The sequence below is a fragment of the Phyllopteryx taeniolatus genome, chromosome 9, assembly GCF_024500385.1.
Source record: "Phyllopteryx taeniolatus isolate TA_2022b chromosome 9, UOR_Ptae_1.2, whole genome shotgun sequence".
NCBI lineage: Eukaryota > Metazoa > Chordata > Actinopteri > Syngnathiformes > Syngnathidae > Phyllopteryx > Phyllopteryx taeniolatus.
Window position 1 is genome coordinate 4,444,961 of NC_084510.1, and position 15,567 is coordinate 4,460,527.

General features: G+C 42.3%; 1 protein-coding gene across 4 annotated transcripts in view; it reads left to right on the forward strand.

The window, feature by feature from the left end:
• Positions 1-15,567, forward strand: part of slc41a1 (solute carrier family 41 member 1) — a 72,397-nt gene that overhangs the window by 3,174 nt on the left and 53,656 nt on the right. For all 4 annotated transcript variants that reach the window (XM_061786136.1, XM_061786134.1, XM_061786135.1 and 1 more), the window contains one exon: positions 50-828. In XM_061786136.1, coding sequence (XP_061642120.1) covers positions 346-828 — 483 coding nt within the window. In that variant the 5' untranslated portion in view covers positions 50-345. The remainder of the gene's footprint in view (positions 1-49; positions 829-15,567) is intronic.

A 15,567-nucleotide genomic window follows, 5' to 3' on the forward strand; every position in this document is an offset into this window, starting at 1 on the left:
AGTCATTGAACTATAAATATGAACTATACCCTCTTCTTTTTCTTGCCAGCCCACACAGAGCTGCTTGCATTGAATGGAGAACATACTGGTCCTGCTCCCAAAACACCGACAGGAACACGGGGTGTGCAGACAAACGGATGCATGTGCCTTGTTGCAATTTTTTTCCCCATAGAGCAATTTCCATTTGGCTCTTCAGTAATAGTCGTCACCCCCTGTCCACATTTTTAATGGGATAAATGACTTAGACTGATCAGGATCAAAACCAGGTCAGGTGATCCAGTGACTCCTTTATAACAGTTAGTCTATATTTTCTTTTCAAGCCCATTGTCTTCCAAAGGCTTCCGTATGGTACTTTGGTCGAAAGAACAAGAGAAATTGCCCGACATCAACATGTCCTCCGGGGCCATTGAGGTGAAGAAAGATGGAGGGCCCCTTTCGCCGGCCTTCCTTAACTCCAACTCCACTGTCCACCCGGTGATCCTCACTCAGGGGCCCGAGGAAGGGAGCCCAGATACTGGAAGTGAGTTTGAGCTCAAAGAGGTCACATCTTTCACAGAAATGGCCAATGAAACCCCGGAGAATGAAGAAAGGTTGGAGATTGTTGCAGTGATGGACTGTCGGGCTAATGCCAAAGGCCAGCGTGAGGAGGATGCGCTCTTGGAGAATGCAAGCCAGAATGAGAGCGATGACACCAGTAATGACCAGAGCCCTGAACCACCGGCACCCTTCAAAGAAACCTCCTTCTCAATTGGTCTGCAGGTGGTTTTCCCGTTCCTGCTGGCTGGGTTTGGGACAGCGGCAGCAGGAATGGTGCTCGACATTGTTCAGGTGAGCTACAACACAACAACGCATTATAAGCATATTAGGAAGACGTAACACTCAGAACCCAATCTCTGTTCATACCAAAGCAAATTATGGTAATGTTGAGAAAGGCTTATTTATACACCACACCCTGTATCTATTATGCCATTTTTTATATGAAATTATTATTTTTATTTGGGGTAGGCTAACCCTGTGATAGTAATTTTTTCCCCCTAATATTTATCTATAGACCTGGTACAGGGTCCCGGAGAATAGTGCAGCAAAAAGCAAGTGATAAAAAGTTCTTCATTTATTTTGTATGTATTTGTTACTGTCACAGATGTTTTGTCGGTGTAGTTTCCTCTCCAATACCTCTTAGTTAAAGTAACCATAGTTTAGATTTAAATCTCTAACCTGAACTGGTTCTGCAGACAGACCACGCATGCTGAAACTCACAATGGGATAGGCCTGTCGCTCAAGCATTTCAACAAACTGGTGGTAAAAATCATGTACCTTTTGGGATATGTCGTTGTGTTAACTACATGCTTCTGAGAATGCCTGTCCATTTAAAAATACTACAAACCTTCAATTTGGAAAAAATAATACTTTCACATAAAAAACTAAATTAGATGCACTAGTAGTACAAACACACGTGCAAGATTCTATTTCATACTTGTCACCATTGTTTTACTTTTTTTGGTTAAATCACTGTAGATTTGGTTGTTCTACTAGTATATTACATCTTCATTGTGTTAATGAAGTATTTAGGTTGTAGTCTAAAATCAAACATGGCATCAAATCCACTAGTCAGTGTAAGAGAAGTGATGTGGTGAAAGGTCAAGCTTTAAGATACCATATGTTACTGCATGTTCTCTGAAGACCTAGAATACTAGCGTTTTATATATATATATATATATATATATATATATATATATATAGTAAAAGAAAAGAAAAATACAACAAAGTGGCAACGTGAAAGCCTTAACTATAGAGGTATCCCGACAAATCTGGAATTCTGAGGTATGAGGTCAAACATTTTTCACGCTGTCCCATGTTAGACCCCATGCTGCTGTGGTGTCTGTTTTCCAAAACACTTGCTTGATGCACCATTGCTTAAGGCCTGGTTGTTTCCCCTCTGTCTGCCATCACAGAAGTACTTGTTTTGAGGCAATGATAACCTTGACAGCCTGTTGTAGTGAGTGTCTTGGGGTTATCTTGCTGTGTAATTTCCTCTCTCTGACACTGTGAAATGCTAACTCAGCTAATCCCACACATCCTTGTAGGAGGGCATTTCTTACTTGCTCTGTCTGCTCTTACTGATTCTAGTACATTCTGACTGTGCCAGTCTGCAGCCTCTAAAAGGCCTCATAGAAGTGTGACCTTTTAATGTTAGTCACTTTGATTTTCTACTGTATACACACACACACATACACGCACACACACACACACACACACACACATGCAGAGTTTTTGGCGTCATTCCCACTCGAGGCTGGCCCAGAAAAGACTGACCAGACTGGTCTGGAGATGTCTGCATAGCTATGGTCAGTGACTTGGCAGTCAAATGGGCTAAAACCGTCAGTCTCTCACTCCCATGGCCAGAAACTGAAGGGGGTGGTTATAAAAGGGTTATATATGGGTTTTAAAGGTCGTGCAGTGCAAATCATCTCGGGAATTGGGAATGGTACTGTGGTGGGGAGCCAGTATCAAAAATTATGATTCAAAATCCAAATAACCGAGACACTAGGAGCACGAATAACATGGGAAACTGACTCACAATGTATGACAACAACAGACGACAATGACCACGGGGGTATTGCAGCAAGCAAGTTCTACATGCTCACATGCTCTTAATCTAAACCTGACTTCTGAGTTGACTTACTCCGAACTTGAAAACTGTAATTATTTGGGTCCAGAACATCCATCCATCCATTTTCTGAGCCGCTTCTCCTCATTAGGGTCGTGGGAGTGCTGGAGCCTATCCCAGTTATCATCGGGCAGGAGTACACCCTGAACAGGGGTAGTCACCAGCCAATCGCAGGGCACACATAAACAAACAACCATTCGCACTCACATTCTCACCTACGGGCAATTTAGAATCTCCAATTCATGCATGTTTTTGGGATGTGGGAGGAAACTGGAGTGCCCGGAGAAAAGCCACACAGGCACGGGGAGAACATGAAAACTCCACAGAGGCGGGCCCGGGGATTGAACGGGTCGTGGGGGCAGTAGCTTTAGCAGGGACGCCCAGACTTCCCTTTCCCCAGCCACTTCATCCATCTCTTCCGGGGGGATCCCGAGGCGTTTCCAGACCAGCCGAGAGACGTAGTCTCTCCAGCGTGTCCTGGGTCGTCCCCGGGGTCTCCTCCCGGTGGGACGTGCCCGGAGCACCTCACCGGGGAGGCGTCCGGGAGGCATCCAAATCAGATGCCCCAGCCACCTCATCTGGCTCCTCTCGATGTGAAGGAGCAACGGCTCTACTCTGAGATCCTCCCGGATAACCGAGCTTCTCACCCTATCTCTAAGGGAGAGCCCGGACACCCTGCGGAGGAAACTCATTTCGGCCGCTTGTATCCGGGATCTCGTTCTTTCGGTCACGACCCACAGCTCGTGACCATAGGTGAGGGTAGGAACGTAGATCAACCGGTAAATCGAGAGCTTCGCCTTTCGACTTAGCTCCTTCTTTACCACAACGGATCGATACAAAGCCCGCATCACTGCAGACGCTGCACCGATCCGCCTGTCGATCTCCTGTTCCATTCTTCCCTCACTCGTGAACAAGACCCCAAGATACTTGAACTCCTCCTCCTCCTGACATTTAATAATAAAGTAAATACTCATTTAATATTCACACCGTTATTTCAGTTTTATTTACATATTTTGTTTCATTGATTTGTTGCACAACATGTAACAGTCTACAGTATATGAATGCATCTATACAAAAAATAACATTGGATTTCTACTCAGCTACCCAGCCATTATCATGATTAAGATGATGATGATGATGATTATAATAATAATAATAAATATTATTATTATTATTAACAGAAGGACGTTTTCTGCAGAAGCAGTGATGGGATATGTGTCAGCCAAAACGACATCTAATTAGACTAGGGGTGAGCAAACCTTTTGTGCGCAACCTGATGTTTTAAATGGACAGGCAGGTCATTTGTAGATGAGGAAAAAATAAATAATGTGTATAAAAAAATTGTTTACTCTAATAATAAAATTATAATTTGTTTCATAGTCTTGTTTATTTTATTTGCAATTCATCAATTAACCATTTGTTTATTAAGATAAATGAACATAAAGTAAATTAAAATGTAAAATAGTGTATTTTACTAATTTTATTACAGTACAGTAATTCAGTAATTTAGTCATTCATTCTGTAAATTAATTCATTCATTCATCTTCCGTACCGCTTATCCTCACTAGGGTCATGGGCGTGCTGGAGCCTATCCCAGCTGACTCTGGGAGAGAGGCAGGGTACACCCTGAACTGGTCGCTAGCCAATCGCAGGGCACATATGGACAAACAACCATTCGCACTCACATTCACACTTATGGGCAATTTAGAGTCTTCAATTAAGCTACCATGCAGGTTTTGGGGATGTGGGAGGAAACTGGAGTACCCAGAGAAAACCCACTCAGGCACGGGGAGAACAAACAGGCGAGGCCAGATTTGAACCTGGGTCCTCAGAACTGTGAAGCAGACGTGCTAACCAGTCGTCCACCGAGCTGCTCATTCTCTAAATGTGTATGTATTTTATTATATTAATATTTGACTAATCCACCATTAATTTAATGATGGAATGAGTACAAAATAATTGAAATGGAAAAAAATACATGTAAATAACCCATTCGCAAATATTTGTGACTCTTGATAACGTAAATGCTTGTCGCGCCAAATTAAATAACGGACCAGGCTCCTGTTATTTGCCCACCCGTGAATTAGACTAGTTTGAGCAGCAGCTTGTCTATCATAATTTAATACAACATAAAATATGAGTTTCGATAAAAGAGTTCTACATGACGCACTTGGAATCCTATGGAACTATTTTTCTTACAACATTAAAGCTAACAAGTGTTTTAACTGTGACGTTGACTTTTATCATCAGTGGACACACCGTTGCGTTTACGCAGTATGCTTTGCATCAACTCAAAACTCCCATCCATCCATCCATTTTCTGAGCCGCTTCTCCTCGCTAGGGTCGCAGGCGTGCTGGAGACTATCCCAGCTATCACCGGGCAGGAGGCGGGGTACAGCCTGAACTGGTTGCCAGCCAATCGCAGGGCACCTACAAACAAACAACAATTCGCACTCACATTCACGCCTACGGACAATTTAGAGTTGTCAATTAACCTACCACGCATGTTTTTGGGATGTGGGGAAACCGGAGTGCCCGGAGAAAACCCACGCAGGCACGGGGAGAGCATGCAAACGCCACACAGGCGGGGGCCGGGGAATCAGAACTGTGAGGCAGACGCTCTAACCAGTCGTCCACCGTCCTGCCTCAAAACTCCCATTAGCAAAAAAATAAAAATAAATTCTGCTGTGCACAAAATTTGCTCAGTCAACACAAGTCACAAGTCAGTCAACACAAGTCACAAGTCAGTCAACACAAGTCAGTCAACACAAGTCACAAGTGTGTGAGATTAGAGATATATAGCCGGAGAATGTTATGAAGCTACAGCACTAAGTTTGATGAAAAGCAATATTGTTCAATGAGAAACTAATCTGTGATTGCCACTTTATCATTTTAGATGTTTTGTGCCTAAATATCAAGGATAAACAGACAAGCTATGTTTGGTTCAGGTGGGAGGAGACTAGTAGAAAGTCAGGATTTAGCATACAAAACCTGCTAGCGAGCAGGTTAGGCCTGTTGCCACAGTGACTCAGTCGGAATTTCTCTTACCCTGCTCTTTGAAACAGATAATGCAGATTTTCCCTCATCTCAGGATTAACTTCTTCCGACTCTTCACATAACCTGCTTGCCTCTCAGAGAGTGAATGAACACAACAGAGGGAACAAAATGCATACAGACTAATTGACAAACCGGTGAGCAGAACACAATGGCAAATGAGCTGATTGACTGACACAGGAAAGCAGCAATGACAAGACCAAGTTGTAGACAATGACACAACGACCAGACAAAGACGGCATGAACACGGTATCACCTCACGCCTAAAAAAACTTGCCTGGCTAATGAGGCACACACGTAGTAGAAAAGTAACAATTGTTGTTTTACCGTCTTGGGCACATTCGTGTCGCAAAAGAGCCACCCCAATACCCCACACATCAAAATAACCAAATATATGATAGAGGCTTATGTCGTACGGTAGATGTTTTTATATCACACTACAACACACAGTATGTATGTATATCATTATATGGCACAGCTCTATGCAGTAGTGAACTGTGAGAGACAGTAACGGACTGTCTCTGTATTGCTAGCACGGAGACAAGTCCTGGTTTACACATGCTGACTCACAATGGCGCTTAGACAGTGCACTTGGTTTTCGCAGCGCTTATCTGGTGCACTGCCCCCCTCGTGCGCAGCCAGACTCAGCTGCACGGTGCTGCGCTGATGTGTTGCTCCAGCAAAGTACAGTACAATATGAATGGATTGATCAACAGCACGCTGTGCTATGAAAAGGCCTTAACAGTCCAGGGGCCACAAATAGACAGCAGCAGCCTGGTGCAGCGAAATAACACTAACATTCACACCTATTAACAGTTAGTCTTAATTAACATACCATGTTTTTGGAATCTGTGAGGAAGCTGGAGTACCTGGAGAATACGTGGATGCACAGGGAGAACATACAGTGCAATGAAAAAGTATTTCTCTTCTCAAATTATTATTTTTTTGAATAGTTCTCCACTTTAACTTTAAGATCGTCAAACAAATGGAATTATCACACTAAGATAATCCAAGTAAACATAAAATGCAGTTTTAAAATCGAAATTTTATTTATTAAGGAAAAAAACTATTCCAAGCTACCTGTCCCTAAAAAGTAATAGCCCCCTAAACCTATTAACTGGTTGGGCCACCCTCAGCAGCAAAAACTGAAATCAAGTGTTTTTTTATAACTGACAATCAGTCTTTCACATCTCTTTGGAGACATTTTGGCCCGCTCTTCCTTGCAGAATTGTTTTAATTTAGGAACACTGTATGGTTTTTGAGGATGAACAGCCTTTTTAAAGTCATGCTGCACCATTTCAATCGGCTTCAAGTATGGTCTTTGACTGCGCCACTCCAAAATATTAAATTTTCTTTTTTAATCAGAATCAGAATCATCTTTATTTGCCAAGTATGTCCAAAAAACACACAAGGAATCATTCAGAAGTTGACTTGCTGGTGTGTTCTGGATCATTGTCCTGCTGCAGAACCGAAATGCGGTTCAGATTGAGGTCACGGACTGATGGCCGACATCAATCACAGCAAGTCGTCCAGGTCCTGAAAAAGACAAGCAGCCCCAGACCATCACTACCACCATTATGTTTGACTGTTGGTATAATGTTCCTTTTTCTGAAATACTGTGTTACATTTCGGCCAGATATAACGAGACACACACCTTCCAATAACTTTTACTTTCGTCTCGTCAGTCCATGGAATATAGAAATAATTATTCTGTTTTTATTTGTGTTCTTTTTTGCAAGCGTAAGACAAGCCTTTGGTCAACAGTGGTTTTCGCCTTGGAGCTCTCCCATGGATGCCATTTTTGCCCAGTCTCTTCCTCATTGATGAGTCATGAACAATGTCAGTGACTAATCCTAACCTTAACTGAAGCAAGGGAGGCCTGCAGTTACAACCCCAATTCCAATGAAGTTGGAACATTGTGTTAAACATAAATAAAAACAGAATACAATGATTTGCAAATCATGTTCGACCTATATTTAATTGAATACACTACAAAGACAAGATATATAATGTTCAAACTGATAAACTTTAGTGTTTTTAGCAAATATTCATTAACTTAAAATTTTATGGCTGCAACACGTTCCAAAAAAGCTGTGACAGGGTCATGTTTACCACTGTGGTACATCACCTTTTCTGTTAACAACATTCAATAAACTGAGGACACTAATTGTTGAAGCTTTGTAGGTGGAATTCGTTCCCATTTTGCTTGATGTACAGCTTCAGTTGTTCAACAGTCCGTGGTCTCCGTTGTCGTATTTTACTCTTCATAATGCGCCACATTTTCAATGGGAGACAGGTCTGGACTGCAGGCAGGTGATATCCTTTGCACATTGATGTCGGTTTTTGATGCAGTGCCGCCTGAGGGATTGAAGGTCACGTGCATTCAATGTTGGTTTTCGACCTTGCCGCTTACATGCAGTGATTTCTCCAGATTCTCTGAACCTTTTGATGATATTATGGACCGTAGATGATGAAATCCCTAAATTCCTTGCAATTGTACGTTGAGTAACATTGTCCTTAAACTGTTCGACTGTTTTCTCACGCACTTGTTCACAAATAGGTGAACCTCGCCCCATCATTTCTTGTGAATGACTGAGCAATTCAGGGAAGCTCCTTTTATATGCAATCATGCCACCCACCTGTTCCCAATTAGCCTGTTCACCTGTGGGATGTTCCAAACAGGTGTTTGATGAGCATTCCTCAACTTTTTTGCCACTTGTCCCAGCTTTTTTGGAACGTGTTGCAGCCATAAAATTCTAAGTTAATGATTATCTGCTAAAAACAATAAAGTTTATCAGTTTGAACATTAAATATCTCGTCTTTGTAGTGTATTCAATTAAATATACGTTAAACATGATTTGCAAATCATTGTATTCTGTTTTTATTTATGTTTAACACAACATCCCAACTTCATTGGAATTGGGGTTGTCCTGGGTTCCTTTGTGACCTCCTGGATGAGTTGTTGCTGTGCTCTTCGGTTCATTTTTGTAGGCCAGCCACTTCGTTCTTTTTGATTACTTTATTTTGTCAGATAGGTTCTGTTTAAGTGATTTCTTGATTGAACAGGTCTGGAGGTAATCAGGCTTGGGTGTGGTCAGTGAATATGAATTTAGCGTTCCAAAAATATGATTAGTCACAGTTATTTCCAGATTTAACAAAGGGGAGAATTACATTTTCACACAGGGCCAGACAGCGTTGTATAGTTGTTTTCCTTATACATGGATCGGAATACAGGATTTTAGCTTTGTTACAACCCCGATTTGCTATCGCGTGTGATTTCCCAGATCAGGCCCGACAAAACTTCTTGTAGTGTGACATAATCCACAACCAACGAATTGGGCCAACAATAATCCCTATTATGCAGAAATGAAGTCTAGCATTTTAGATTTTTGGGGAAATCTTCCGTGGAGTGTGACATATGAACAACAACCTTCCGCCTTGACGTTGACCAGTAGGATTGCGTATTGCAACCGGCGCATCGCCTTCCTTGCTCGTCGTTGTCAACATTTCTTCACATGCACAAACCAGTGTTTGCTGAAGCTTTAGAGCATGAATCGACAGAATGCCGGCATGTTACACCTTATGTGTACACCGAGTTCCAAAATCTGTAAATGTTGTTGTGTGACTTTGATGAGCGCTCCGCTTGACTGACTGGGAGCATTTCCTGCTGACACGCTGCTTATATAGAGGAAAGGTGGACGTGACTGAGGACAGCATGGCTGGATGGACGAGGAGAAAATGAGACAGTGGCTGAATGAGGTGTACGTAAAGATTTTCCACGCGTCACCGTCCCTGTTGATCTGTGACTCCATGCGTGCCCATCTCACAGCCGCTGTTAAAAAACAAGTGCAGCAAATGAACTCTGAGCTTGCCATCATTATGGGAGGCTTGACGAAGGAACTCCAATCGCTGGACATCGGTGTAAACAGGGCGTTCAAAGTGAAGTTGCGAACAGCGTTGGAGCGATGGATGACAGATGGCAAACACAGCTTTAGTAAGACTAGGAGGCAACGCCGGGCGAGTTACGCCACCATATATAAATGGATTGTGGATGCCTGGGCTAAGGTATCTGCTTTGACTGTTGTCCGACCTTTCGCGAAAGCCGACATCATTGCTGAACAGCCCCCCGGCAATGAGACTGACTCCGACAATGACGAGAGGGCACCAGGCATTTTTGATGGAGAACTTGCCCAGCTGTTCATTTCGGATACAGAAGATGAGGACTTTGATGGATTTGTGGATGAGGATTGATAAAAAAATAATGTGATACATTGTTAAGTACTTCAATAAAGTACGGTATTACTGATGGCTGGTTTAGAGTTCTATGTGTCCTTTTTAAGGGAGGTTTGGAGTTCTATCCTTTTTGGGGAGTCGCCGATATTTGTTACAATAGTAATTGCTGAGATTTGTGTAGCAATTTTTCAAAATGTTGTTTTGGGCAATAATTTGAATAAAAGTTTCACTAACTACTAAATCACTGTCTAATTTTATGATTTCTCTCCTAAATTGCAAAACAATTTACTCTCTATATAGAGGCATGTTTTTGATCCTTTTGAACAAGTAATGCGATGCATTGTGAGAATGTTTGACTCGTGGAAAAGCAGAAATTCTATTGTAGCAACCCTGCATATTGTTCATGAGTCTGTGGTTTCTGATTGTCCGGGGGGACATGAGGGTGGACGTTGGAGAAAAGGGCAGTTGACTACCACGCTAGTTAATGTTTTTCCCCGTGGTCCTCTCTTCGTGATACCAACATGGTGCAATGGAGGCGATGATAAGTGACTTACAATTTCTTGACACCGGACGTAAAGAAAGCTTTCGCCTCCAAGGCTCGGTAGCCGCGGGGCTTAATAAAATATCGTGCAAGTATTCACCGGCAGTAGTACTCAGAAAGCAGGGAGGTTGGGCGACTGTTCAATGTCGACAAGCCGTTTGTTTGATCCTAAAATACAGAGTTTATTTCATCAAATTAATTTAAGAAATTTTTACCCAGTGTTACGGCTGGAATGAGTCAGCGTTTTGTGATTTCCATAACAAAATACGGACGTTCCCTAACATTTGAAAGCTCTATCTATCAATCAGCGATTGCCTTTCTGTTTACCTCTGCCTGGCATGTAGTTTTAATTTCTGTTATCAATCCTTGCTCTTTTTGTTGAGTTAGGAGAAATCAGTCTTTGTTTTGAGAACTGATGACCGCTCAGAGAAGGGTTTTACTCACTGTAAACTTTAAAAAGATTCATCACATATTGTAGCAATGGAAATTGAAGAATGCATCGCCAAAGACGTCATTTTACGTTGCATTTGCCGATGCAAGATACTGGATAAATCTGACCCTGTTGCAGTATATTATGTAATCAGATAAAAATGAATTATGATTTCAATGTGTTATTTTATTGTATTTATTGCATCAATATTGTAATGAGTGCTGAGTTGCAGCGAAATGTCTTCGCCTGCATGCTATTTTTGTATTTCCTCTATCCAGCATGCTGCTAAAAAGATTCAAGTTTCCCAATTGTGGGATTAATAAATGTTACCTTGGCTTATAATATAAATATTTCATCCATCCATCCATTTTCTACAACGCTTATCCTCACTAGGGTCGCGGGCGTGCTGCGTGGTAAAACATTGAGTGAATAAATAATGTAGAAAGAAGAAGAAGGAATTGTATCACAACTTCTGTGAGGATTCTCATTAGCACACAGATTTTTTCTGGCCATTGGACATAACATTTTTAAGATGGAGCTTCACTTTGCGCCACTGCCCCTGTTCCTCGTCGGCAGTCGTGTGGTCCCGCTGGTATAAATATTTTAGGTCTATCGATCGGAATAGACAAAGCTGGCGAAGCTAACCGCTATGCTAATTCACAACCGGCTTATTTTCATATTCTCAGACCCACATGGATGTATGAAGGCTGTGTCGCGTAATTGGCCGGACATTTTACTGCTCCACAGCGTCTTTATAGACAGGTGACGGCACCAGGTGGGCAAGTAAAAAGTCCACTGTAAATTGGCCGATTGAAAGACAAGATGCTAAAAATGTGATTAGCGATTAGTTGACCTAAGATTGAGAGTAGTAAAAGTTGACTCGTTGACTAATGTATTGAACCCTACCGTGAGAAGAGCTATTATCTTAGTGAGTTAAAGTTCCTATATTTTGGCTATGGCGTGGCGTGGGTTTTCTCCGGGCACTCCGTTTTACTCCTACATCCCAAAAACATGCATGCATTGGAGACTGGGTGTGAATGTGAGTGCGAATGGTTGTTTGTTTGTATGTTCCCTGCGATTGTCTGGCAACCAGTTCAGGGTGTACCCCGCCTCCTGCCCGATGATTGCTGGGATAGGCTCCAGCACCCTAGTGAGGAGAAGCGGCTCAGAAAATTGATGCATGTTTTTGGGATGTGGGAGGAAACCACAGTGCCCGGAGAAAACCCACACGGGCACAGGGAGAATATGCAAACTCCACACAGGCAGGGCTGGGGATTGAACCCCGGTCCTCAGAACTGTGAGGCAGACGCGCTAACCAGTCAACCACCGTGCCGCTCATAGAGACAATATTACATCCCAAATACTAGAAACAGTTGGTTTGGCAAAAGTAAGTACTTGACATGCTCCTACTTAGAGTCTGTGCTTCCAATCCAGCTTGCACATATTTCTTTTTGTTCTTCTTTGAATCGTGATTACGTCTTTCTACCAACACAGTAGAAAGACACTTGTCAATCAATGTGTTTTATTACATTACTCTTAATAAATTATTTTCTGTGCATCTCGTGCAGTGATTGCAGTCAAGAGAAGTTGCTTTTCATTTGTTATAACACAGTTGTCAACAATTGAATTGCATGTCTATGTTTAGAACATTAATTTCCCTCCTTTGTTGTTGCTTGTTCGTGCTTCTCTCTGCCTTTGCATTTAATGCATCTTCACACAGTGGCACCAGAGCAGTTTGCCAGTAGTTGGATGTATGACTATTTAGATGATTAATAATAATAATAATAATAATATAATAATAATGAATGCAGTATACATTTATAAATATGTTAAATATTGTATTTTAAATTTAAAAAATCTAACTTGTGGCCAGCTTTACACACTCCCATTTACCCTTACCCCCATCTCCTCTCCTTTTATTACTTCCTATGAAGTCTATGAAGATAATTGGGACACATTCCCCAATGGCAACAGGGTGTGTATGTGTGTGTTTAGTTTCATGGGGCTTGATATGCTTGGATAACAGCATATGTTTCTCCAAAACCTGTATGTACCTTTTATAATTAATGGTGACTTCACAGATGTGTAAGTTACCCATGCCATTGGCACTAACACAGCCGCATACCATCACAGATGCTGGCTTTTGAACTTTGCGTCCATGACAGTCCGGATGGTTCTTTTCCTCTTTGGCGCGGCGGACACGACGTCCACAATTTCCAAAAACAATTTGAAATGTGGACTCGTCGGACCACAGAACACTTTTCCACTTTTTATCAGTCCATCTTAGATGAGCTCGGGCTCAGAGAAGCTGGCGGCGTTTCTGGGTGTTGTTGATAAATGGCTTTTGCTTTGCATAGTAGAGTTTCAAGTTGCACTTAACGGATGTAGCGCCAAACTATATTTACTGACATTGGTTTTCTGAAGTGTCCCTGAGCCCATGTGGTGCCCATATCCTTTACACATTGATGTCGGTTTTTGATGCAGTGCCGCCTGAGTGATCGACGGTCACGGGCATTAATTGTTGGTTTTGGGCCTTGTCGCTTACATGCAGTGCATTTCTGTAAGCACTGTGTAATGAACTTAATCAATCCTCAGTGGGGTTGTACCCAAACTGTATTATCCATAACTGTTGCAAACTGAAACAGACACGACTTACTGAGGGCTCTATGACGCTGCCAATTTGCGTCAACATTGCATGCCTTGAGGTTCAGCTGCTCAATTGGTACAGCAAGTAAGTGATCACAAATGAAATACGGCCATGTTACTTAAGAGGGCTACTTGACCCTGGAAGAGATCGCATACCAGAACTCCTATAGGTCTTCACATAGTGGTACAGGGGTTATCCTGTCAAGTTCCTAGAACAGAGGAGGCCATGAAGAGCGAGGGCTTCTTTGGCTAAAAGCCAGTTTTCAGTGGAGACAACAACATATATCACCACAGGGGGGGCCAAGAGCTAGCTTGTGAGACAGAAGTAGAGTGAGATAGAGTAAGCTCTAAAAGCATGTGGCTGTGAAAGAGGAGAGGAGTGCTCACAGAGGTGCTCTCAAGGCTGCTGCTTTGGCAGATGGCAGTGAGCCAAGTCAAGGGACTTGGCTGTAAGCAGCTCTGCTTGACCTAACGACAGCAAAGGCAAAGTCACAAGTACTGTAACTACTAGTGTTTAAACGCCACACCTAAAGAATACACAAACACAAACACAGAGCTTTGATATCAATTCTTTTCTGTCCTCTACATCTGCATGGACAGTAGGATCAACATAGCTGACATCTTTAATGCCCATTTCCTTGCCGTCCATTCCTCTATCCGTTTCGTTTTTAGTGTTCCCTGACATAGAATTCTAGGCGCATTGATTTAGCCCTGAGTAGACTGGACTGTAAATGCAAGGAGCCTATGGAACTAGCTCCAAAGATAAGCACTTTTATTGGAGATGGATCAATGGCCTCAATGTTAGCAATAGCTGGCTACAGTGTTCCTGGTTACTACTGTACACCACCAACTTGCCATTTGCTCCCCCTAATGTGCTAACCTATTGAGACAAAGATTTAATATGCTCACATTCCCAATTAATTTTGTTCATTTGCTCAAGAGGTAACTGCAAAAAATAGCTATTTAATGACTGAAGTGAGTTGTTGAGTAGCTATGTATCTGGCAGTCAAAGAGTATAAGCCAGACAGAAATGACCAAAGTCTGGCCTTTGGGCCCCATCCAGCCCACTGTTCAGTTTATACCAGCCAGCCACATATTTTAAAAATAACATGACATGGAGCTTATTTCTTTGTGGGTGGTTGGTGATGTCTTTTGAATTGCGGAGCAGTTGCTTGGTGTGAGGATAATTTTAAAGGGCCACAAATATTTTTGACTAAAATTAACAACGTTAACTGTCAAACTATTTACAAATAACAAAACAACAAAACTTATGTTCAAAATTCCCTGATGAATGAAGACAATTAAATTAGTGCATCACATAGTTTGCATTGCTCCTTTTTCTCCTTTGTGTCAAGGTCAGATTGATAAAACAACATGCACACACACACACATACACACACACACATACACACATACCAGTGTGCATATGTGCATGTGTGTATGTATGTACAGACCCATCCATCCATTTTCTGAGCCGCTTCTCCTCACTAGGGTCGCGGGCGTGCTGGAGCCTATCCCAGCTGTCATCGGGCAGGAGGCGGGGTACACCCTGAACTGGTTGCCAGCCAATCGCAGGGCACATCGAAACAAACAACCATTCGCACTCACAGTCATGCCTACGGGCAATTTAGAGTCTCCAATTAATGCATGTTTTTGGGATGTGGGAGGAAACCGGAGTGCCCGGAGAAAACCCACGCAGGCACGGGGAGAACATGCAAACTCCACACAGGCGGGGACGGGGATTGAACCCCGCACCTCAGAACTGTGAGGCTGACGCTCTAACCAGTCGGCCACCGTGCCGCATGTACAGACCCTTTCCAAAAAATTTTATTATCATGGAAAAGTTTATTTATTTTCATAATTCCATTCAAAAAGTTAAACTTTCATAGATTATAGATTCAGGGCCTACAATTTAAACAATTTCAAGTATTTATTTGGTTATCTTTACATAATTTGGGCTTCCAGTTCATAAACCCCACAAAATCAGGAATTCAA